This window comes from Bombina bombina, chromosome 4 (genome assembly GCF_027579735.1).
Source record: "Bombina bombina isolate aBomBom1 chromosome 4, aBomBom1.pri, whole genome shotgun sequence".
Lineage (NCBI taxonomy): Eukaryota > Metazoa > Chordata > Amphibia > Anura > Bombinatoridae > Bombina > Bombina bombina.
The window spans coordinates 742293002-742319653 of NC_069502.1; the positions used below are offsets into that span (position 1 = coordinate 742293002).

The 26652-nt window shown below is 37.1% G+C and overlaps 1 protein-coding gene across 1 annotated transcript in view; it reads left to right on the forward strand.

The window, feature by feature from the left end:
- The window catches only part of LOC128655577 (protein unc-93 homolog A), a 78660-nt gene that overhangs the window by 38285 nt on the left and 13723 nt on the right, over nt 1–26652 (forward strand). The window contains exons 4-5 of the mRNA XM_053709170.1: nt 9936–10079; nt 18182–18396. Coding sequence (XP_053565145.1) covers nt 9936–10079; nt 18182–18396 — 359 coding nt within the window. The remainder of the gene's footprint in view (nt 1–9935; nt 10080–18181; nt 18397–26652) is intronic.

The window sequence follows — 26652 nt, forward strand, 5'->3', positions numbered from 1 at the left end:
TGCTATTATTATTTGAAAAAGAAGGCATCTAAGCTTTTTTTGGGTTTCAGTACTCTGGACAGCACTTTTTATTGGTGGATGAATTTATCCACCAATCAGCAAGGACAACCCAGGTTGTTCACCAAAAATGGGCTTACATTCTTGCATTTTAAATAAAGATACCAAGAGAATGAAGAAAATTTGATAATAGGAGTAAATTAGAAAGTTGCTTAAAATTGCATGCTCAATCTGAATCACGAAAGAAAATTTTTGGGTACAGTGTCCCTTTAAGTATTTGAAGTTAGATTTTCCTTTCTGCCCTATACATTGCTGAAAATTCATAAGAACATGGAAAGACCCCCGGGGAGAACTATTCTGTCTGCACGAAATTCGATTACTTCAAGAGTAGCTGTTTTTGTGGACCACTTCTTGCAACCCCTAGTAAGAAACATGCAATCGTATGTATGTGATTCTTCACAGTTGATTGATGAAGTGGTGAAACTCCACGTTGAAGACACATGGATCCTTGCGACTGCCAATGTCACTAGTCTATATACCATCATACCACATGAAAGTGGCAAACAATGTTTGATGGAGGCTTTAAATAGATATCCTTATATCGGCCCCCCCAATGATTTCCTTATCCAGGTGCTTGATTAAAGCCTAAGGCTCAATTATTTTAATTTTGAACACAGTTTTTACCAACAAGTATCAGGGACGGCCATGGGGTCAAATGTGGCTCCCTCCTTGGCTAATTTATTTATGGAGAAGTATGAGGTGACAGTAATGGGCATCTTCAATAAACCTGAGGTGAAGTTTTATCATGGCTACATTGACGACCATTTCATTGTAGGGAGTGGTACTGGGGAAGAACTGAGGAGTTGGTTCGACTACTTGAATGCCCTTGATAGCCCAGTGAGATTCAAATGGAGTTATGATAAAAGAGAAATTGAATTTTTAGATTTTAAGATTTAAAAAAAGAACAAAACCTATTGGGTACTTCTCTCTACTGTAAACCCACGGATAGAAATTCACAGCTACATGCGACGAGTAACCATCCGACACTCTACTGAAAGCAATCCCTAAAGCTCAGATGATCCGGGTTGCCAGAAACAACAGTGAACCATCAATGAGACAGTCTCAACTATCTGATATATTTATACAGTGAGGCTATAATCCAAGGCTCATTGACCAAAGTAAAAAAATGGTTCAAGGCTCCAAATTTACAGCTACTGATGAAGCTAGGGACAATACATCACGCCTAACGTTCACTACTAAATACAGTCCTGCCACCAGTAATTTGTGCAAGAGCCTTAATCAGCATTGAGATATCATTACATGTGATCCATCTCTCCTATTTAATCAATGGTAACATCCTAGAGTGGGCTATAAAAGGAACAAGAATTTAAAGGACACTTTAATGATTACAGACCCTTCCCATTGCTAAAAGAAAGTCAATTGGCTCAAACTAAATAAAAAACAGGGTTGTGCAAGGTGTACAACCTGCAATGCTATGGGGTACCTGGCTCCACGTTTGGAAACCCACATACAAATAAGAGATTCTCTATTCGGCATTTCATCACCTGCACTACCACTCATGTGGTTTATTTGTTGAATTGTAGTTGAGGGAGATTTTATGTTGGTAAGACCTCAGATGATGCCCAGACACGTTTTGCCAACCATAAAGAATAAGAAGAGTGAGCAGCCAGTGGCAAGGCATTTCTTGGAGGCGGGCCACACGGTGAATGATCTTCGCTTTGTTTTGATAGACCATATCCCCCTTCTGAAACGTGGGGGTGACAGGAATAGGATAATCCTGCAAACAGAAGCGAGGTGGATATATCACTAGAACACTGTGCAATGGACTCAATACCGTCATAGACTGGCACTGTTTTTTTATGACTATCTTGTCATTAATAATGAGGGTCCATACCTGTCTTAAATCTAATGAGAGCCCTAGATCATTGCAATAAGCTTTTGAGTTTAGGGTCCATTATATCCTCTTGTCATAACCTCCAATCTACATTATACATAATAAGTCAGTATACATTATGTACTAGATTTGATACACTATTTATTCCCAATAGACAATTATCCTTTTGCAGTATATATTGGTTGTGGGATAATTCCCTTAACGGTTTAATTTGGGGCATAGTGTATTAACTATAAAGAATTTACCTTCCTCTATACATTTTTGACAACATTATATTTGCCTCTACTAGTTTAATATTGTATACGTCTTTGAGTTTAATGTCAACTGTTTCCTCTTGTCATAGGCTCCTATCTGCATTATACACAGATGATGTTATCATGCACATATCACTATGTATTGGATTAAGTAATACGTTTTTTTCAGTGCACAAAATATTTACATGGGGATATACACTCTTAGGGTTAGTCAGTGCTTCAGCTAATTCCATTGTGATGTGTTTATTGGATTAATGTCATTAACATGTTGTTGTTGTTTTTTTGTTGCGTAGTGGCCTTGTTTTGCTGTGACCACGCATTGTTGGTTAAACCCGCCCATTGGATCTTTACTATCATGAGCATCTTGGCAGTGAACGGTGCGTTGCCACGGCAACGCTGATGCTGGCTGCTGATTGGGCCTGTTAGTCATGTACCCTTTCAGGAAGTACTTGGATTATGTGTTTTGATCATGCTGTAACGGTTCCATAAGTAATAACGGCTTCACTGAGCCCTACCTATGTATAACAGGTCTTTATCTGTTTTTTTGCATTGTCTGTATAATATATGAAATTTGCCATACAGTGATTAAGTTGCGGTCTAAGTAAGATACGCATGCTAATGTACATTTCATTGTTTGCCTGCTCTTTAATGTTTTGCCTGTTCTCTCATGCAGACCATATTGTTTTAGTTACACTATACATGTCACATATGATCTATTCACATGTACTTACTATTAAGCTCAGACAGATTGGTGCATTTGCGTTGTAACTAATTACACACTATATTTGTTTCTATGCGATTGGGTGGTCACCATGACTACCATTTGGCGTTTTTTTGGTCCTAATTAGGGGGGTGGGGTTTTCAAATGTTTGCTATATATTGTTTGCACTTTGTATACACCGTGCCGGAAGAAGGGGATACTTTGTCCCCAAAACGTCATTACTTTCACATTAAAAGATTTTTCATGGAAAGACCAGAGAGTGCCAGTTTTATGTTTGGTTATATATATATATTGTGTGGCTGTTTTAGGGTCTCAGGTATTGGAGAGGACCTTGACGTGGTACCTGAGCTTGTCCCATTTGGCCAGATGCGGTGACTAACCTTTCCATTTTTGCTTTTAAATTTTAGCTGAGAGCTTGTAAGTGAGTGCTGGGTTTTCTCTGTGTGTTGTATTAATTTGTTTTGTAATTTTCCCTATGGTTCTTGCACCCAGACCTGTCTGGGGTTAACTGCTTGTGGCTCTGGGGACAGCACAGCTTCCTGTGAGTGCCAGTGGCACCCAGGGCTGGGCATGTTGCAGGGTCATAGGATGTGTACCCGGTCCGGTATGAGAGTGCAGTTCCCTTCCGTGTTTTGTATATGTCTAGGGTGATTACATATTCCTGTGCACCCTTTTTTTGTTTTCAGTTTGTTTGGATTTGAAAGCTTGCATTGTGTGGCTGTTTTAGGGTCTCAGGTATTGGAGAGGACCTTGACGTGGTACCTGAGCTTGTTCCATTTGGCCAGATGCGGTGACTAACCTTTCCATTTTTGCTTTTAAATCTTAGCTGAGAGCTTGTAAGTGAGTGCTGGGTTTTCTCTGTGTGTTGTATTAATTTGTTTTGTAATTTTCCCTATGGTTCTTACACCCAGACCTGTCTGGGGTTAACCGCTTGTGGCTCTGGGGACAGCACAGCTTCCTGTGAGTGCCAGTGGCACCCAGGGCTGGGCATGTTGCAGGGTCATAGGATGTGTACCCGGTCCGGTATGAGAGTGCAGTTCCCTTCCGTGTTTTGTATATGTCTAGGGTGATTACATATTCCTGTGCACCCTTTTTTTGTTTTCAGTTTGTTTGGATTTGAAAGCTTGCATTGTGTGGCTGTTTTAGGGTCTCAGGTATTGGAGAGGACCTTGACGTGGTACCTGAGCTTGTCCCATTTGGCCAGATGCGGTGACTAACCTTTCCATTTTTGCTTTTAAATCTTAGCTGAGAGCTTGTAAGTGAGTGCTGGGTTTTCTCTGTGTGTTGTATTAATTTGTTTTGTAATTTTCCCTATGGTTCTTGCACCCAGACCTGTCTGGGGTTAACTGCTTGTGGCTCTGGGGACAGCACAGCTTCCTGTGAGTGCCAGTGGCACCCAGGGCTGAGCATGTTGCAGGGTCATAGGATGTGTACCCGGTCCGGTATGAGAGTGCAGTTCCCTTCCGTGTTTTATTTATATATATATATATATATATATATATATATATATATATATATATATATTCTGGCCTGTCTAGATTTGTCAATGAACTAAACAATGGAGGATTTTAAACTCACGTTTTGCCTCCCCCTAATTTTAAATGGTGTTGTATTTTGCCCAAAAATCAACTTCACCCAGCAGTCATTCAAACCTTCTCCCAGCTGATGAGTGGCATATATATTTTATTTTTTTATTTGTATTAATTTATTTAAATTCCTTTTAAAAAGAACTAGTAAACCCGTAAGACTAGAATGAAAACCATGGCCTATTACTGGGTAGGTACAATATTTACAGTGTCTGCTACCTCAATAATAACAACAAAAATATCTGTATTACTTAATCTGTTTATTGCTTAACAACTTGTTTTCACAGAAGGAAGCATAGAATGAAGGGTAATAAAAAAAAAATCCCAAGGAGAGAGCTATCTCTGTAACAAATTTACAACCTTTATCTTACACTGAGGCTGTTGTATAAGTCCTGGACGCCACCATGTGGTTTCTAGGCAGAAACGCAACAAATAATTTTTTGAGAATATTGTGATGCTGTCTTTACAGGACTGATAATGGAATTTACAAAACATATGGGGGCAGATTACAAGAAGCGCACTAATGATAGTGTGGGTCGCAATATCGCTGGACTGCACTAACATTAGCATGTGACTTGATACTAAAAGTCCATGGTAAAGCAGGTTTACCAGAGAAGGATTAGTGCGACCGACTTCACTTGCACCCAGTACATAATAGTTTGAGCTGAAGCCAAAACTGAAACTGCACTACAGTATTTAGCGTGAACTGAGACCTGAAGTAAAATGTAAGGGTTAAAAAAAAAAGTTCACTAAACACATTAAAATAAAGTATTACATACATATATACACCTTTTAACTGTGCGTGCATGTATGTATGCTGTATATATATAGCGGGTAAAGTTAGATATTAGGTAACCCTGGGTAAAACGGACATTACCCAAGCGGCTGTGGGTAAAGCCCGATATATGATCATAAATCCCCTCAGAGTGCGGAGTCACTGCATCAAACATATATAGCATGCACTGTAATTCCCCCATCTTTACTATCTTTTTTTGCCTCTGCCTGGGCAAATACAATTATCAATCTGAAGAATATATCATTTTCTTTCAATGTCTTACTAGTCTTTAACTAGTCTTTGTAAAGCTGGGACTGATCTTTCTCAGTCCAGTACCGTCAATTATATTTGCATGTCTGTACTCACAAAACACATGCATATAGTATGTATAGGAGGCCTTGCACAAACACACACCTTTCTTTACAAGAGATCTGGAGAAAGATTACACAAGCAACTTAAAACCACCAATAATGTATAGACTCCTTATGAAAAGCAGAAATACCAAAACAAAACAAAAAAACACAACTTACTCTAAGCAGAAGCATCAAACATTATGCTAATGAGCATGGACAGGAATTTTTTACAAAAAAGGTAGCAACTCTACCAAACACCATAGGCCATTTTTTTTAAACCTGTCCTAATGCCTCCCTAACAGGCCAGATTTTGAGGATATCTGAATTAGAGCACAGGTGAAATAATCAGCGGATAAATAAACATGGTTATTTTACCTGCTCTCACCCAAGGTAATCCTGAAACATGGCCTGTTAGGGAGGCCTGAGGACATTTTTGAAAAAACAGTGCCTTACGGGAGTAAGGAGTATGGAGACCGTGTTCAATTCAGGCACGTGGGCAAAATTTGTCTCATTTAAAGGGACCAATTTTTTTTCTTTCATGATTCAGATAGAGCATGAAATTTTAAGCAACTTTCTAATTTACTCCTATTATCCAATTTTCTTCATTCTCTTGGTATCTTTATTTGAAATGCAAGAATGTAAGTTTAGATGCCGGCCCATTTTTGGTTAACAACCTGGGTTGTTCTTGCTGCTTGGTGGATAAATTCATCCACCAATAAAAAAGTGCTGTCCAGAGTTCTGAACTAATAAAAAAGCTTAGATGCCTTTTTTCAAATAAAGATAGCAAGAGAATGAAGAAAAATTGATAATAGGAGTAAATTAGAAAGTTGCTTAAAATTGCATGCTTTATCTGAATCATGAATTAAAAAAAATTGGGTTCAGTGTCCCTTTAACCTCCAATGCAGGCACTGAGGCACATTGCCATATTTTTCAATTATAAACCTCAATGCAGGAACATGGGCATATGTTTCTATTTTATTTCCCAAGCAAGCAAATTGCATATTTTTATATTTGTAAATAAACATATTGTACCAAACTACTATACCATAGCAAATACTGTACATGTATGTGCAGGCTGTACTCTTTATATTCAGCACTGCTGTGAATTAAAAGTATAGTAAACAGTGCAGACAAAATATTTAAAGGGATATGAAACCCAAAAATGTATTTGGAAATTTAGACATAGCATATAATTCTAAAAAAAAGTTTCCAATTTACTTTTATTATAAAATGTTCTTTGTTTCCATTATATTCTGTGTGTAAGAGAAAGCTAAGTAGGTGTCGGAGCACTAAATGGCAGCAAATAAGGCTGTCGTCTAGTGCTCTTGGAAGTGGATAACATTCTTGCAAAACTGCTGCCATATATTGCTCTAGAAATGGGCTGACTCCTAAGCATATGTCCCTGGTTTTCAACAAAAGATACAAAGAGAACCCTATCTGAATCATAAAAGAAAAGTTTTGGGTTTCATGTCCCTTTAAAGATTACAGTAAAAAACAAAGTGTACAGGGTTCATCAATAAACCAGTAACTTATTATCCATGTGTCAAGTGGACTCAATAACTGTTTAGAGCTAAATCAGTGAAAAATGTTTATTTAAATTATAGAAGTAAAAACAGAGTTTACCAGTAGATAAATAGGTAGCAGCTAATCTATACTAGTGACAACCTACCTCATTTATATAATAGGCTGGTCAGAAGCTGTTTCACATTAAACTCTCCAGAATAGGGAAACTGTTGCAGTCAAATTGATGCTGGTGATCTTAACCTCTCCATGCAGTCAGCAGAGCAGTCCTTTCTTAACTCTTAACATCCTTCAGTCCTCCAAGGTATATATTACAGGCACCAACATATACGCATCAGTATATACATCAATAAATACACATCAGAGGTGAGCCCCCACCTGGAAATGGTTTGGTCTTGTATCTGCTACTCTGGTCTACTCAGGGACAGGTTGCTGATTAAGTTATACACTGTCTGTTATTATTTCATTAGGACAGGGGTGTCTCTGAGTGCAGCACTTCTGCAACACTGACAGGCCTACAATTGGGGGGCACAACTTTAAGGCGTTGGGGCCAGTACACCCCCCCCCCGCTTTATAAAATGGTGTGCTCCCTTTTATAACCACACATACATTAACTTGAATTTCACTGTCATTTTAAGTACCACCACTCCACACCAATGCCTCCTTTACTTCAAAAAATAAATACAAGTTGCAGGGTCAGTGGCTTATTTGTTACTGGTGTATTGTGGGGCTCCACACTGGATGACAAGTGTTTATACTGCACTGGATGTCCTGGGTACATAAACAGTGGTTACTGAATCTCTTTTCATATACTATATTTAGTAAGTCTTTGCCATTCTTTTGTGCAACAGTCACAGTTAGTGTTTGTAAAAACATAAATCTTCATGTTCATTTTTATTTACGATACCTCTAGCACGTATGTAGATATGTCATTGATGATGTAATTTATGATGTCATACCTTCAGTAATGTTGGTGATGAGATTAGGTATGGTAGTTCAAGTCAGGAAGTGGACTTGTTTTACTCTGGCCTGTTTGCTTTGAATGCACTTTTAGCACTATATATTAATTAAGGGTATAAACTGAACACCATACTCATGCTAAATCTGTGGCAGAATTTTTTTTTCTTCAAATTTTTATTAAAGTGTTTATGGCCTGTGAATGATTGATGATAATGTGCAGTACCAATAGCACAGATTTTTATTGATATTTGCAGAAACTGCTTAGACTTGGTAGAGACAGGAAACCTCTGAGGCAGGTTACCACTGAGGTTTGGCAGACTGGAAGCAGGCACCACTTACATACTGTGATCCCCAGATGGACTGGAAGTAGATCCAGGCTGGGTTAGACTGAGGGCCCACTCAGAGGCTAGGAATAGGTACAGGATGACAAGGCAGATGCAAGGTCAGGCAGGTTAAGGTCAGAATCCACACAGAAAAATGTTATTAAAGGAGGCAGAATGCATGTCCAAGCAAAGGGGTAAAAAAATAAATAATATCAGACATTCCAGGCTTTACAATACAGGAAATCCAGAGTCAGAGGAACAATCCAGGTAGGGAGACAGAAAACCTGTCAGCAGGTGCAGGATAAACAAGCAGAGACTCAAACAATGAATGGCAGTGCAGGCAGTAGTTAGGAAAAGCAGGTTTAAATAGTCTGTACCTGATTAGGTAACCAGCTACAGTTGACAGCCAGGCAGGTGCAGCCAGAGAGCCAGTGCAGGCAACAGGTCTCCTGAAAATTCGGGCTGAAGCAGAGCCCTCCAGTGGCTTAGAGCATTGTTTCTTAAAGGGACACTGAACCCAATTTTTTTTCTTTTGTGATTCAGATAGAGTATGCAATTTTAAGCAACTTTCTAATTTACTCCTATTATCAATTTTTATTTGTTCTCTTGCTATCTTTATTTGAAAAAGAAGACATCTAAGCTTTTTTTTTATTCAGCACTCTGGACAGCACTTTTTTTATTGGTGGATAAAATTATCCACCAATCAGCAAGGACAACCCAGGTTGTTCACCAAAAATTGGCCGGCATCTAAACTTACATTCTTGCATTTCACATAAAGATACCAAGAAAATGAAGAAATTTTGATAATAGGAGTAAATTAGAAAGTTGCTTAAAATGTCATGCTCTATCTGAATCACGAAAAAAAAAAATTGGGTTCAGTGTCCCTTTAACCACGGTCCTGAAGTACCCCCAACAGGCCACATTTTAATTATAGCTGAACCAGTGCACAGGTGAAATAATCAGCTTATGGGTGAGAGAAGGTTAGTAACGATGGTTATTGATCAGCTGATTATATTACCTGTGCACTGGTTCAGCTATAATGAAAACCTGGCCTGTTGGGGGTACTTGAGGACCGTGGTTGAGAAACATTGGCTTAAAGGGAAGCCACAGAACTAAAAACTCAAGAGACCCAGGATCAATCTCAAGCACAGGCATGACTAGTACAGTACATCTACAAATCAGTGTTTCACAGCTTATTTTAATTTGGGAAAGAATGGAATTATGGGGTTTAACAAAATGTAGTTTATTAAACAACAGAAGTCCTGGCAGGGTTGTATTCTCTCCTAAGGCAACAAAGCCTGTACTTAGGGCATGTGGATGTAGTAAATTCTAAGGCCCTTTTACCCTTTTGTGTGTCCCTGGCCCCCAGTATTGAGAAATATGAGATACAATTGTTGGGGGGGGGGTCACATGGCAGCTTATTGTTAGTGCTTATTGCAGCACAATATCTAAATACATAACATTGGCATGGAAATGATTTTATCCGTACACTGAAATGAATAGATCTCATGCTTCTGTTTCTACTATCAGGATATAATGTAAATGTTACTAACTATGCACGCTGTGGAGCAAATGACTGTCCAGCTGAAAGTATCAGCAGCGGAAATGATACATCAACATCTTCAAATCAACCATCAGACAGCCTAAGATACACTTTACTGGGTATTTATACAGGTAAGGCTCACATTCTTTTCAAATGAAATACCGTGACTTAGAGTCAGTTCCTTCTCAAAATATGTAAATGAATATTAAATGCAAAAGTGGGAAAGCCAAATAATGAAGATTGCTCATAACCACTTGTTTCATGCACTTCTAACTGAAGCAAATTATTAAAGTGACATGGACGAAAAACAAATGTATAGGATTCCAATTTTTTTTTTTTTTAAATTGCATTCTGTAACTGCTGCCATTACAAACTAAATCCTAACTTACTACAACTGCACCATAAAAAAATAATTTTGATTTCCTTTAACATGAAATAGAAACATGTGCAATTATAGAAACAGACCTTTATTCTCCTAGAATTTGAAAGTAATATAATTTGTCAGGGTTTAGCTGTGCCTTGTTAATCTTACAGACTAATTAAGAGAACAGTGACATTTCTGTTGTGTTGCTATTGAATAACATATCAGCCAAGTCTAAACCTTTTCTAAATAAATGTTCATCTTGTTTGCTGCATTTGTTTTTAAATATCCAATCTCCACTCATCACTTGCCTTGGAGTAGCCAATCCAGGCGTAAGTCTGCAGCTGACAAAGCTAGACTTGGTCATTATGTTATGTATACATTGCATTGTTTTGCAGGTAATGCCAATTAGGGGCAGATATGTAGTATGGCTCATTGAAAAGCCTGCAGTGTGCAATTAGAAAAGCCACATTATTCTGAGCTAAATTACATGAAAAAAAAAAATAATGAAAGTATATAGCAAAGTTGTTTTACTACCCAGAACTAAACATATTATATAAAATCTCAAGACGCGTACGGTGCCTTTTAACAAGTTGAATCTAGTGACATACTGCTGAGACATTGAGATCAGGTTCTTTAGGGCAGTGATTTTTAACCTTTTTTTTGCCGTGGCACACTTTTTTACATTAAAAAATCCTGTGGCACACCACCATCCCAAAATTTAAAAAAAATCACACATTGTAGCCTAATACAGCATATATATATATATATACACATACACACAAACACACGCATACTGTATGTATTGTGCTGTTATGCCATGCCTCCTACAAACTACCCCTGCACTGGGAGTAAAAAACAAGCAAAGTTTAAAAAATATGTCACACTGTTGTCAGTCTACCGTGGCACACCTGAGGATCTCTCACGGCACACTAGTGTGCCACGGCACACTGGTTGAAAAACACTGCTTTAGGGAACATACTTTGTAAAGGATTTTAAAGAGACTTAAAAATAATTTTATATATGCATATGACATAGCAATTAAGTTCTGCATTTCAAAAGATCTGCATAAAAATAAGCAAGTTGAAAGTAAAAAGAATGCAACTTTGCAGTCAAATTCTCGCACTCAAAAGGGTGCAACGCGCAATTGTGATTGAATAATTGCATTTTCACATAGACTTTAATAAAGCCTTGTTTCCTGCCAAAAATCTACCAGCCACAGCTTGTGCAACACCGATCACAGCAACACATCAATATATATGTATATGAATGTATACATACTGTTTATGTTTGTATTTATATGTGTATATATGTTTTAAAATACATATATATATATATATAAATATATATGTATACATGCATATATAATATATTTATAGACATACAAATATGAATCGCTATGTATAAGCACTTTCAGACCATTTCTTTCATGTAATTGGCAAGAGTCCATGAGCTAGTGACGTATGGGATATACAATCCTACCAGGAGGGGCAAAGTTTCCCAAACCTAAAAATGCCTATAAATACACCCCTCACCACACCCACAATTCAGTTTTACAAACTTTGCCTCCTATGGAGGTGGTGAAGTAAGTTTGTGCTTAGATTTCTACGCTGATATGAGCTTCTCAGCATTTTGAAGCCTGGTTCCTCTCAGAGTACAGTGAATGTCAGAGGGATTTTAAGGGAGTATAACCTATTGAATGCAATGGTTTTCCTCACGGAAGATCTATTTCATAGGTTCTCTCTTATCGGTCGTAGAGATTCATCTCCTTCCTCCCTTTTCAGATCAACGATATACTCTCATATTCCATTACCTCTACTGATAACCGTTTCAGTACTGGTTTGGCTATCTGCTATATGTGGATGGGTGTCTTTCGGTAAGTATGTTTTCATTACTTAAGACATTCTCAGCTATGGTTTGGCACTTTATGCATTAATATAACGTTCTAAATATATGTATTGTACTTATATTTGCCATGAGTCAGGTTTATGTATATTTCCTTTTGCAGACTATCAGTTTCATATTTGGGAAAAAACATTTTTAGGTCTGTTTTTTTCATTAGATTTCACTGGCAAAATTAGGCTCGCGAGGGCGCAAAATGCTAAAGTTTATTGCGTCATTCTTGGGGCGAAGGCACGTCCGATGATGTAAATTTGTCATTCAATGACGCGAGTGTGTCATTTCCGGATGTTGTTAGCGCCAAAAAAATTTCAGTTGCGTTGTGCGTCATACTTGGCGCCAAATAATTTCATTATTTTTTTCTCTATGTCAGAGGGCTATGCTGTTTGCATTTTTTTCCCATTCCTGAAACTGCCATATAAGGAAATTGATAATTTTGCTTTATATGTTGTTTTTTCTCTTACATTTGCAAGATGTCTCAATCTGATCCTGTCTCAGAAATCACTGTTGGAACCCTGCTGCATGATATCAATTCTACCAAAGCTAAGTGCATTTGTTGTAAATTTGTGGAGATTATATCTCCAGCTGTGATATGTAATAGTTGTCATGATAAGCATTTTAATGCAGAGAATGTGTCCATCAGTAATAGTACAATGCCTTTTGTTCCTACAAAATCTAATGTACATGATATACCTGTGAATATAAAAGATTTTATTGCTGATGCGATTCAAAGGACTTTGTCTGCCATCCCGCCTTCTAAAAATGTAAAGGTCTTTTTAAACTTCTCATAAAGTTGATGAAATTTCAAATGACCAACAACATACTGAATTATCCTCCTCTGATGAGGATCTATCTGATTCAGAAGATCCTTCCTCAGATATTGACACTGACAAATCTACTTATTTATTTAAAATGGAGTATATTCGTTCCTTGTTAAAAGAGGTGTTGATTACATTGAATATTGAGGAAACTAGTCCTCTTGATATTAAAACTAGTAAACTTTTAAATTCTATTTATAAGCCTCCTGTGGTTACTCCAGAGGTTTTTCCAGTTCCTGATGCTATTTCTGATATGATTAGAAATGGAGGAATGGAATAGGCCTTGTACTTCTTTTATTCCTTCTTCAAGGTTTAAAAAATCATATCCTTTGCCAGCAGTTAGATTAGAGTTTTGGGAAAAGATCTCCAAAGTTGATGGGGCTATTTCTACTCTTGCTAAACGTACTACTATTCCTATGGAAGATAGTACTTCTTTCAAAGATCCTTTAGATAGGAAACTTGAATCTTATCTAAGGAAAGCTTATTTATATTCTGCTATCTTCTTAGGCCTGCCATTTCTATGGCTGATGTTGCAGCTGCAACAAATAGGATTCAGAGTAAGACCTCCTGTGAGAAGATTTTTTTCTCTCACACATCTCAGCAAATCCAATGAAAGCTTAGGCTTTTCTGAAGTGTGTTTCAGACCTGGAGTTTTCAGGGGTAATTATAACAGTTCCGTTTCAGGAACAGGCTCTGGGGTTTTATTCAAATCTATTCATTGTCCCAAAGAAAGAAAATTCATTCAGGCCCGTTCTGGATCTGAAAATTTTGAATCGTTATGTAAGAGTGCCAACTTTCAAAATAGTGACTATAAGGACTATTCTGCCTTTTGCTCAGCAAGAGCATTTTATGTCCACAATAGACTTACAGGATGCATATCTTCATATTCCGATTCATCCAGATCATTATCAGTTTCTGAGATTCTCTCTTCTAGTCAGTAGAGCATAAGTCCCTAACGAAGTGTGCTTGTGTGTAGCGATGAAGAGACCTCAAGCAGATCCTGAGAACTCAGGCAGCACTCCCAATAAAAAGTGACATGATAGGATATCCTGCAGAAAACAGAAAAGATAGACCATAGGACAATATTGTCTGGAACTAAAATAGAACATAGGAGAGAGTAACCCCCCCTTCCAGAGGTGAATCTACTCACAAAAGCAACGGCACAACCAGGGTGCTAGAAACAGCTGATCAGGACTATAGTGAGTTGCCCGACAGATGCGCTGGAACGTCAGATACGTCACTGATGTCGTCACAAGGGATCATCCAATCCAAAGGCCAAATTCTCCGGTTCAGGCACAAGCGGTGTTCAGCTGGGAATGCTGGTGTGGGTACACAAGATCCAAAGGATAGCATGAATACTCAATGCCGAAGCCACAATCAATCAGTCAGAGCATAAGTTCCTAACGAGGTTTGATTCATAACCTGGTTCCTTAAAATCCTTCCTCTGTCTTTCAAATACATTTTCCCCAAAATTTCAGACAGACAATATCTGTCAGGGATTTCAACATTACAAGTCTGTCCCTTTAAATCTCACTCCTCTTACCCTATTTAAGGCCCCTCCTCTCTATGCTCCCTGCTTGGTAATTTGGATTCAGTTGTTCCTAAGACTCCTGCCTAAGAAACCTAGCCCTATTCCTCTGTTTAAGGGGAATTTCCTACCTGAGCTTGTTATATTCAGCCGAGTCCTGCTGTCCTCAGCTCCGCTGTGCCGGTTCATCTCATACAGTGTCAGCCATACCGGAACCAAAGATTCAGCTCAAGTTTCCAGCTTCTGCAACTCCGGGTGTGTGACATCACACCCGGCATCTCAGCGTCTTCTCAGCGCGTGTACCACGCTCCCTCTCTCCTATATGGGTTACTCTCTACTAGCAGCTGCTGACACGCTATCCCCACAATACTGCAAGAGTTTGGTCTGTATATTTAACTTACTTCTGTCGGATAACTGCATGACGCCTTTGCCTGCATTCTAACTACCGCTACTTTAAATGACTGTTTGCTTACCTCATCTATATAAATACTTTGTCTGCCATACTCATCAAGAACTGTTACTGGATACTTCTTAAAAAATACTACTTCTGTTATCTGAAATACCGCTCCACCAAGTGACTGTTATTTACATAGGTTTGCCATATCATCTAATATCTGCATATCCCAGTATAACATTATCAATCTGTATTTAACACCTCAGCTTCTGACCAGTTCTATAGTATTTATACTAACAAGACCTCTTGGACAAGGCATTGTTAACTGCCTCAATTAACACATATTGGGGTTATGTTTCAGCACAAACATCATTGTCTTTATACACACTCATTTCAAACCTCTTTAATTTTGTGTCCCATTTAATCTTCATTTGGGTTACACTCTCTGCCTTACACGCTACACTACTGGCAGCTTGTGTGTTTGAGTGTGTGTGACTTCTGCTTATATACTGCATGTGCCTGCTGTGTCTGTGTGACACTTCTGATATTGTTATTCATTTCTACCTTGGAGGAATATCTATCTTATTTATCACTAGATACCTCTCTAACATATTTATCTGTTGATATCTTTCTATCATAACTACTCTGGTTGCGTGACAGCTCCATTATCACTCTGTACCCTACAGTAGTAACCCTCAGTTCAATGAGCATAACTGGATTCCTATAAGTTAAATCTGTGTGAATCCAAGGTTTGGTGTGAGGCTGAGTGGTCCTACAATAGTGTATACTAGGTACCAGAACTTTATCCATCACCTGTTCTAACATACAATACGTTTCATTACAATATCACAACTGTGGCATATGTCAATCATCAGGGTGGGACTCATAGTCCCCAAGCTATGAAAGAATTATCTTGGATACTTGCTTGGGCAGAATCCAGCTCCTGTCTAATTTCTGCGGTTCATATCCCAGGTATAGACAGACAATTGGGAAGCAGATTATCTCAGCCGTCAGACTTTACATCCGGGGGAGTGGTTGCTCCATCCAGATGTGTTTTATCAAATTGTTCAGATGTGGGGTCTTCCAGAAATAGATCTGATGGCTTCTCATCTAAACAAAAAACTACCCAGGTACCTGTACAGGTCCAGGGATCCTCAGGCGGAAGTAGTGGATGCATTAGCAGTTTCTTGGTGTTACCAACCTGCTTATATCTTCCTGCCTGCCTCTGGTTCTTCTTCCAAGAGTGATTTCCAAGACCATCATGGAACAATCATTTGTGTTGCTGGTAGCTCCATCATGGCCTCACAGGTGTTGGTATGCGGATCTTGTTCGGATGTCTAGTTTCCAACCTTGGCCACTTCCATTAAGGCCAGATCTTCTGTCTCAAGGTCCGTTTTTCCATCAGGATCTCAAATCATTAAATTTGAAGGTATGGAAATTTAGCGCCTAGTGCTTAGTCATAGAGGTTTCTTGGACTCAGTGATTAATACTATGTTACAGGCTCGTAAATCTGTTTCTAGGAAGATTTATTATCAAGTTTGGAAGACTTATATTTCATGGTGTTCTTCTAATAAATTCTCCTAGCATTCTGTTAGAATTCCTAGAATTTTACAGTTTCTTCAGGATGGTTTGGATAAGGATTTGTCTGCAAGTTCCTTGAAGGGATAAATCTCTGCTCTTTCTGTCTTATTTCACAGAAAGATTGCTAAGCTTCCAGATATTCACTGTTTTGTACAGGCTTTGGTTCGTATCAAGCCTGTCATTAAATCAATCTCTCCTCCTTGGAGTCTTAATTTGGTTTTGAAGGCTTTACAGGTTCCTCCGTTTGAGCCTATGCATTCTTTGGACATTTAACTACTTACTTGGAAAGTGTTGTTCCCTTTGGCCATCTCTTCTGCTAGAAGAGTTTCTGAATTATCTGCTCTTTGTTGTGAATCTCCTTTTCTGATTTTCCATCAGGATAAGGCAGTTTTGCGGACTTCATTTAAATTTCTACGTAAGGTTGTGAATTCTAACAACATTAATAGAGAAATTGTGTCCCTTCTTTGTGTCCTAATCCTAAGAATTCTTTGGAGAGATCCTTACATTCTTTGGATGTGGTAAGAGCTTTGAAATATTACGTTGAAGCTACTAAAGATTTCAGGAAGACTTCTAGTCTATTTGTTATCTTTTCTGGTTCTAGGAAAGGTCAGAAGGCTTCTGCCATTTCCTTGGCATCTTGGTTAAAGCTTTTGATTAATCAGGCTTATTTGGAGTCGGGTCAGGCCCCGCCTCAGAGAATTACAGCTCATTCTACTAGATCAGTCTCCACTTTGTTGGCTTTTAAGAATGAAGCTTCAGTTGATCAGATTTGCAAAGCAGCAAGTAGAAAAGTTTTTCAGGCAGCTGTTTCAGTTTGATTCCTCTGCTTATGTTTATGTTTTTACTTTTCATTATGAAAATAAATTTATAATTTGGGTTGTTGATTATTATTATTTTTTTCAGCGGAAAATGGCTGTTATTATTTTATCCCTCCCTCTCTAGTGACTCTTCTGTGGAGTTCCACATCTTGGGTATTGCTATCCCATACGTCACTAGCTCATCGACTCTTGCCAATTACATGAAATAAAACAAAATTTATGTAAGAACTTACCTGATAAATTCATTTCTTTCATACTGGCAAGAGTCCATGAGACCCACCCTTTTTATGGTGGTTATGATTTTTTGCAAAAAGCAAAATTATTTCCAAATTCCTTTTGCTTTTTACTCCTTTCTTTATCACCCCACTACTTGGCTATTTGTTAAACTAAATTGTGGGTGTGGTGAGGGGTGTATTTATAGGTATTTTGAGGTTTGTGAAACTTTGCCCCTCCTGGTAGGATTGTATATCCCATACGTCAGTAGCTCATGCACTCTTGCCAATATGAAAGAAATTAATTTATCAGGTAAGTTCTTACATAAATTATGTTTGTTTTTCTCTGACATCTCATAACTTTAAACCCTTATAACTGTTTTAATAAAAATGTACAAATATGAATGTCACTGTACTGTTAGATGTTTTTTTTTTATGTGTTTTGTGACACTTTTTGTCACTTAACCAGGAGGTCTGAAGTTGCGGTGTTGTGAGTAAAATGTGATTTATGCTATCGCTGTCACATTTACTTCCAACTTGTAATATCGAGGTTGTTAAACATATGCCAAAAAAGGCGCATAATGAAAAATAGAACCAAAATGCTTTTCCCTTTTTTTTCCAGGCAGTGGAATATTAGCTGTTATACTTATTTCTACATTATTAGACAACATTGATTTAAAAACCGAACAGAATAATGATGGGACCAAAGAAGAATCTTCTTGGATAAAAATAATAGAGACCCTTATGCAACTAAAGGATAAACGCCAATGTCTTCTTATTCCTCTGACAATGTACAGTGGTTTTGAACAAGGATTCCTTTCTGGTGACTACACAAAGGTTTTCAGAATATTCCTATTTTTAAATATGTCTTATTGTCCTATTCTTTATTTAATATAAAGCCATATTGGTGGCAAAAAATTGCAAAAATGGTTGAACATAAAAAGCTAAAGATGAGGGACTATTTACACATTTTGCACCTATTGCAGGTACGTATTTTGGCCTAGGCAAACAAGGCAATTGCCTAGAGCAGAAGATTGGGGGGGCAGCACTTTTTAAATCTCTGTTCGGAACAGCAGGTGACTTAACTAGCACTAGCCATCTAAAGATAGATACCATTTACATTTATCATGCTAAAACAGAAGATCATGCATATTGTACTTTTTAGCAATAAAAGTCCCAAAAATAATTATATCAGTGGAACATGAGTGGCAAGAGAGCGTTGCTTGTTTTACACTTGTACTGGGATTTGTTTTAAACATTGAGGTGGGATTACAAGAGTGTTTGTGCTTTTTTGGGGTATAAAGAGTAAAATAATTGGGAGGGATTTGCCCTTCTCTGGACGCTCATGATTTCAGACCCCACTGCTACAGAAGTTGTATGACAATTTTCATTTCAGTTTGAGAGCAGCCTACAATGAGCTCTCAGGTACATGATCTAGTAAGATATGAGAAACCTGCACACCCTTTACTTTTAAATTGAAGCATCTTACTGGGTAGTTTAAATTTCCCAGCTTGTCTGCCCAGCTAACCAGTGATCTGCCATTCTGAATTTATTTTCTAACACATTAATAGTAATAGGACTAGTAAAATACAAGTGCAGGTTATTCTTATCTTACCAGATCTGCAGTACAAGTGAATCTGGGTAATTTCATGTTGCTTTTCCCATTTCCTGATGTATTTATTTTAAAGGGACATAAAAGGCAAAACAATCCTATACATTTGTTAGATAATTGTATTACTTTACTAACTTTACTACTGTTTGTATATAATATGTGCTTAGTTCCTGCAAAGGTGTTAAACACATAGGTAAAGCCAGTACCAGAGCAGCAATGCACACCTGGTGAACCAATGACAAAAAGGAATATGTATGTAGCCACCAATCACCAGCTAACTCCCAGTAGTGCATTGCTGCTTCTAAGCACACCTTGGCATGTTCTTCAACAAAGGATACCAACAGAATGAAATAAACATAACAGAAGTAAATTAAAATGACATGCTCTATATCAAATATAAAAGTTGAATTTTGACTTTCATGCTCCTTAAATTTTGCAAATATATCTGAAAAGTATATATATGTATAAAGTATATATATATGTATATGTATAAAGTATATACATGTATAAAGTATATATATATGTATATGTATAAAGTATATACATGTATAAAGTATATATATATATATATATATATATATATATATATATATATATATATATATATATATATAAAGTAGACCTTTATCAGCTTATGGGCTCAATGTACGAAACAGCATAAGCTGCTTTTGAGCTCTTGTGGGGCAGGCTTATTCATGCAAGCCTACTCTTAGTGGTCATTTATGGCTCTTAGTAAGTGAGGCTCATTGAGTTTAAAGGCACAGTTAAGTCAAACTTAAAGGGACATGAAACCCAAACATTTTCTGTCATGATTTAGGTAGAACATACAATTTAATCAAATTTGCTTCAATTTCTCGGTATCATTTTTGAAGGTGCAGCAATGTGCTACTGGTTTCTAGCTGAGCACATGGGTGAGCCAATGACAATTGGTGTGTATATCTATCTATATATATATATATATATATATATATATATATATATATATATATATATATATGTATATATATATATATATATTTATATATATATATATATACTGTAGAGATATATATATATATATATATATATATAGCCACCATTCAGTAGCTAGAACCTAGGTTCTGTGCTTCTCCTGAGCTTTCCTAGATCAACCTTTCAGCAAAGGATAACAAGAGAGGGGGGAAAATTAAATAGAAGTAAATCGGAAAGCTGGTTAAAATGTTATGCTTTGTCTATATCATGAATGTATAATTAGGACTTTACTGTCCCTTTTAAGCATTCATGATTCAGATCCAGAATGTAATTTTAAACATAAACTGTCCAATTTACTTCTACTATTAAATGTGCTTCAGTCTCTTGGTATTCTTTTTTGAATAATAAAGCTAGGATGGCTCATAGGAGCTCAGGAGTGTGCATGTGTCTTTAAAACTCTATAAAAGCAGAGCTTTTGCGAGGACTTCCGGGTGGGCGGCAACCCAAGATGGCCACAAGATTGTGAAGCTCTGCAGATTGTCTCAAACGTTTTGTTTGAAAGTGGCCATTTCTTAAGCCATCCTAATCTCCCTTAGCAAGCAAGTTGTTTGGGAACCTTACGGGATCAGAATTGTTATCATCTGGCCCCCGAGAAGTCAGAGAAAGTAGAATATAAGAGGGGAAACGGAGCTATGTGCAGCATGCTGTCTTGTGCGGAAACAGTCCGGGAACACAAGATTACCAGTGTACGGAAATTATGCTCTCCTTGAAGGAGATGACCTTCGTTCTGGAAAGAAACAAAAGAAGAGGCGCTCTGGTGCAGATAATCCTTGGATATAAAGAAATTTAGGCTTGGACACAAATATAATACTCACAAAGGTATTTGCACATGCAGTGCAATAACAGGAGAGCCGAAGCTTCAGAGCCGCTCGGCTGACTCACTAAAGACAAAACAGCAACAGCTGTTTCTTAGACGGTCATGCAACAGACGATTCCAAAGGTAAACCTGTAAAAATAAGGTAAAGAACGCCCTTGGTGTAGATTATCCCAGGCGCTATACACACACAACGGATATCGATAGGTTTATACTCACAAGCGGAGTTGCACAACCAGTGCAATATCAGACGTGCTGAATCTTAAAGGGACACTGAACCCAAATTTATTCTTTCTTGATTCAGATAGAGCATGTAATTTTCATCAACTGTCTAATTTACTCCTATTATCAAATTTTCTTCATTCTCTTGGTATGTTTATTTGAAAAGCAAGAATGTAAGTTTAGATGCCGGCCCATTTTTGGTGAACAACCTGGGTTGTCCTTGCTGATTGGACAGCACCAATTAACAAGTGCTGTCCATGGTTCTGAACCAACAATTTGCTGGCTCCTTAGCATAGATGCCTTCTTTTTCAAATAAAGATAGCAAGAGAACGAAGAAAAATCGATAATAGAAGTAAATTAGAAAGTTGCTTAATATTGCATACTCTATCTGAATCATGAAGGAAATTTTTGGGTTCAGTGTCCCTTTAAAGAGCCGTTCGGCTGACTCCCTTGGGTCGGTACAGCTGCTCCCTATCAAGCCGGATAGTGGTAGGATAGTGATTCCACAAAAAACTGACAGTTGGGGTGGTGGCTGACCGCTGGTAATTACGGTCCGTACAGAGGATATATGGGGCCCAATAATTTTAGATATGGAGAATAATGTCTCACAGCAAGGTAGAATAAATAAAAGACTTTATTAAAAACTTTAAAAGTTGCTTAGCAACGTGTTTCTCGGCTAGTATGCCGTTTGATCAGGCTACATAATTTTAAAACTACCTCGCTGACTTATAAGGGCTGACTGGACCAATCGAAAATCTGCATATTCACACACCCACTGTCCTATATGATATTGATATTGATACTGTAAATGATCTTTTTTGTACCACATTTTACATCGTATAAGGAGATATATATATATATATATATATATATATATATATTTCCTTAATTTATTATACAATATATTATAGGATCAACTATTTAAGATCATAGGATTATCTATTTAAGATCTATCCAAAGTCTAACTGTTAATCTATAGGTTCAACCCATATTTGGGGAGGAGCATAAAATAGGCGCATCTTTTTTCTGGACACACTACGTGAGAACAAGTAGGGTCCCATTTGTTTTTTGTTATATATCTACCCCCTATAGAGGTATACAGCTGCCATTATGCTCTCAGTTAACGAACGAGTTAACAAGAGACTAACACTAGTTGCATCAGTCTCTCCCACCAATCCTGCACTCTGTGAGAATATTAGCATAGACAGTTTGTCAATACATTCCTCTTTTTCCAGATTGGAAGAATTTATCAACATAGAGTGCAGGCACTAGTGGGATGCCGAAATGTTACGAAAATACATAGAGAGAAAACAAATCCCTAGAGGACTAAGAATTTTTAAAAATTGCTAATTTAAGGATGATGTGGAATTATCATCTAAATGGGATGAAGCCCTAGGGGATTGTTCAATTCGTCTAATGAAAATACTAATATCCCATAGGGAAGCCCTAGTAGCTAAGGTTACGATTGAAATTGAAAAATTACAAATACATCTAGAACAATTTAAAACCTCTACAGAATATGACGAGTTAAATAAATTAACACTACAGAAAACTGACAATTATAAAAGAGAACTTATAGAAAATAAAAATAGAAAATGATTACATGATGAGGGAGATTATAATAGAGGAGAGATACATACTTACAATCATGGGAGATCTAGAAACAAAAACAGATTTAATAATAAACAAAATTCAAATCTACCAAATAATTTCACAAAAAGAAATGTAGAGAATACTACTGCACCAGTAAATTCATTTTCTTCACAACAAATGAATAGGCATTATAATAGCACAAACAGTCCTAGAAATACTGAATGGACAATTGTTGATAGAAAAAATAGCTATAGAAATCGTGGTAATATTAATCCACATTACAACAGCTATAGGAATAGTGGTAATACTAATCCACATTACAATAGCTATAGGAATGGTGGTAATACTAATCCACATCACGACAGAACCTATAACACAACACAATCGAATAGAACATACCATCATACCAATACAAATACAAATTCTTCTCATCAATCTCAACAAGGTCACGATACATTCAATCATCATTTGGTTAACCCTATGCACCCTCCTAAAATTAACCACAATTTCAATACACCAGTATGGCATAACACCTCAAATCCTCAGTATGACACTGACAATAGATATGAATCTAATAGAAGAGATTCAATTTTATGATCACCATGTATCTGCTGATATTCCTACTTTTAACAGATAGGAAGTTCTGAATGAACCCCCTGCTCCCCTTGGGGCCAATATGAGGAGACCATTAATCTCTGGTAATAATGATAACTGTTATGGTAATAGTCACTCTAATGTTACGGATAATGCTGTTTTTTTAGAACAGCGACAAAGACCACACTCATGGTCACAGTGGAAAATAGCCAGTTATCTAGAACCAATTACCACACACACTCAGTCCCAAAAGGGAAAAAGACAGTTCATAGACGGGGGTGCAGAGGGTGTAGGTCCACCATCAAAAAAGCAAGACTACAAAGATTAAAAAAGGGTATTTACAATCTATCATCACACAATTTAACAGATGATGAAATTAGAGTATTGGGTAAGGGTTTATACTTTAGCCCCTCAAATTCCCACAACACCTTTGATTTATTCGTAGATCTGAACAGATACACACTTACTATGCAAAAGTATTTTGCTGAGAAAAGTATTAAAGAATCTAATGCACTACCGATACTTACAGACACCATGGAAACCAGAATAACTTCTGGTATTCCTATATATGAACCAGACACACTGTTGGCACAACTAAGTGAGGGTTACATCCAGACAAATTTTAGAAAAAAGTCCAACTTCAATCCACAGATTTCAAATAACGCATATATAGAAATTTTCAAAGAGTTAGTTTTAGAAGAACTGGAACAGCTCCCCAAAAACATTTCCAAACAGAATTTATACCCCAATGAGATTAATGCTCTTGAAACCTTAAAAAACAATACTGAATTGATAATCCGCAAAGCGGACAAAGGGGGTGGTATCGTCCTCCAAAACTATCAAGACTACATTAAGGAGGCAAATAGAATCCTTATGGATAAATCGTGTTACTCTTCTCCTAAGGAAGACCCTACCCCCAAATATTTAAAAACTTTGACAGGTTTAATTAACTTTGCCCACCAAGAGGGTATTGTCTCCAAAAAAGAAAGAGATGTCCTAATCCCCAGTGAGCCCAGCTGTGCCTTCTATTACCATCTGCCCAAAATTCATAAGGATACGGTTAATCCTCCGGGCAGACCAATAATAGTGGGCATAGGTAGTCTCACTGAGAATTTATCTGCTTATGTCGACTATTTTCTCCAAAAATATGTAATTAACCTCAAATCATATATTAGAGATTCCATGGATCTATTGGACAAATTGAGACATATTTCTATCACCAGTAACCACCTCTGGATCACTTGTGATGTGGAGGCCCTATATTCTAATATTCCCCACGACCAAGGCGTGAATGCCATATCAGCTTTTTTAGAAGAAGATCAATGTATTCCTCAGTTACAAAAACAATTTATACTACAACTCATATTATTTGTTTTACAACACAACTACTTTTTCTTCCATGACGAATATTTTCTGCAAATGGGCACCAGGTTTGCCCCTAGTTTTGCAAATTTATATATGGGGAGCTTTGAAAATAGTTACATCTACCAATCAGAATTTGGGGCGAACTTGGTGTTCTATGGCAGGATCATAGACGATTTAATTTTCATATGGAATGGTACTCAGGATAGGGCATCAGAATTCGGAAATCATTTAAATTTGAATAATAGAGGACTCAAATTCACTAGCTGTATCCACAAAGAGAGTTTGGTTTTTCTTGATTTGTGTCTGCGCTTTAATGATCATGGTGGAATTGATAGCTCCACCTACTTTAAAGCTGTTGATAGTAATAGCTATCTTGATTTTTCAAGTAACCACCATTATCCTTGGAAAAGGAATGTCCCATATGGACAATTCAAGCGGATAAAACATAATTGTAGTTTACTGTCAGATTATGGTAAGCAGAGCATCACGCTTAAAGAGAGATTCATAGAAAAACATTATCCAGCAGACCTTATAGAATCTAGTTTTCAAAGAGCTAGAAATGAAAACAGAGAGATATACTTTATTAAAAATCAGAATACTCAACAAATAAGATCAACACACGAAAAACCGTCTGAAATAAGATTTATCACACAGTACAACTGTAATCATAAATTTATAAGTGAAATCTTCCAAAAACATTGGAGAATTTTAAAAAGAGATCCCATTTTAAATGATCTAATTGGGGATAGTCCCTCCATTGTATATAGGAAGGCTCCTAACCTTAAAAACATCCTGGCACCGAGTAAAGTAGTGAAACATAAAATTAATCAAACACACCATAAACCAAACAATAGAAGAAACTTTATCTCTTCAACAAAAAGCAGGGGAGCATATAAATGTAGAGTCTCCAAGTGCAAATTTTTTGACCATATAGGCCATGGCACTCTTTTCATTTTTTTGTTGACAAAAAAAATCTATAAAATTAAGAGTCGTATGACTTGTGCCTCAAATTATGTAATATACTTGATCTATTGTGAATGTGGGATTCAATATATTGGCCGTACCATTAGACGACTGAGCCATAGGTGGTCAGAGCATTATTGCAGTATCTTAAAAAATCGCATAGCGTCATTAAACACTGTTATAAAAAACATCAAGGGAACCCTAATTGCAACACTATAATACCAATAGAGGAAATTTTGCCATTTTACATATACAATAGATTTCTGAGGCTTAGGCAGAGAGAGACATACTGGATCCACAAATTAAAAAAACCCTGCATCCTTTGGGGCTTAATCTCAATGTGGATCTGGCAGCCTTTTAGACAAAGGTCTGGGTTGTCCTGAGCTAGTGTATATCTTTCTCTGCTTATCCTTTCTTAACAACTTTCTTCATTTTTTATTTAATATAGATAGGAACATGTAATACTTATATTACATGATAGTTCACATAAGAACTATTAAAATGAATTAATTTATATACCACAAGTTTGTTTTTTGGGGGTTAGTGATTATAGTTTTGGACTAAGTAACGACTATACTAGATAATTTCACCTTGGTATTGTAGTACCGCTTATATTTTCGATCTTTCACCTTCTATTTGCACCACAAATATCATGCAACATAGTGACACGCAATATGCTTGGTTCACTATGGCATTTCTCATGGAACTGTCAATCTTACTCAGAATTGTTACATGTAATATATCGGCACGTAACAAGTAAAGTACACTTAAATCATTTCACAATATTAAGTATTAGGATCCATTCATTCTATATAATTATATTTGTCCAGGCATGAACACATATTATTACAGTAGTACACTACATTCATTCACAACACACTAGTTATGTATTTTTATATATGCACTTATTCATAGCACT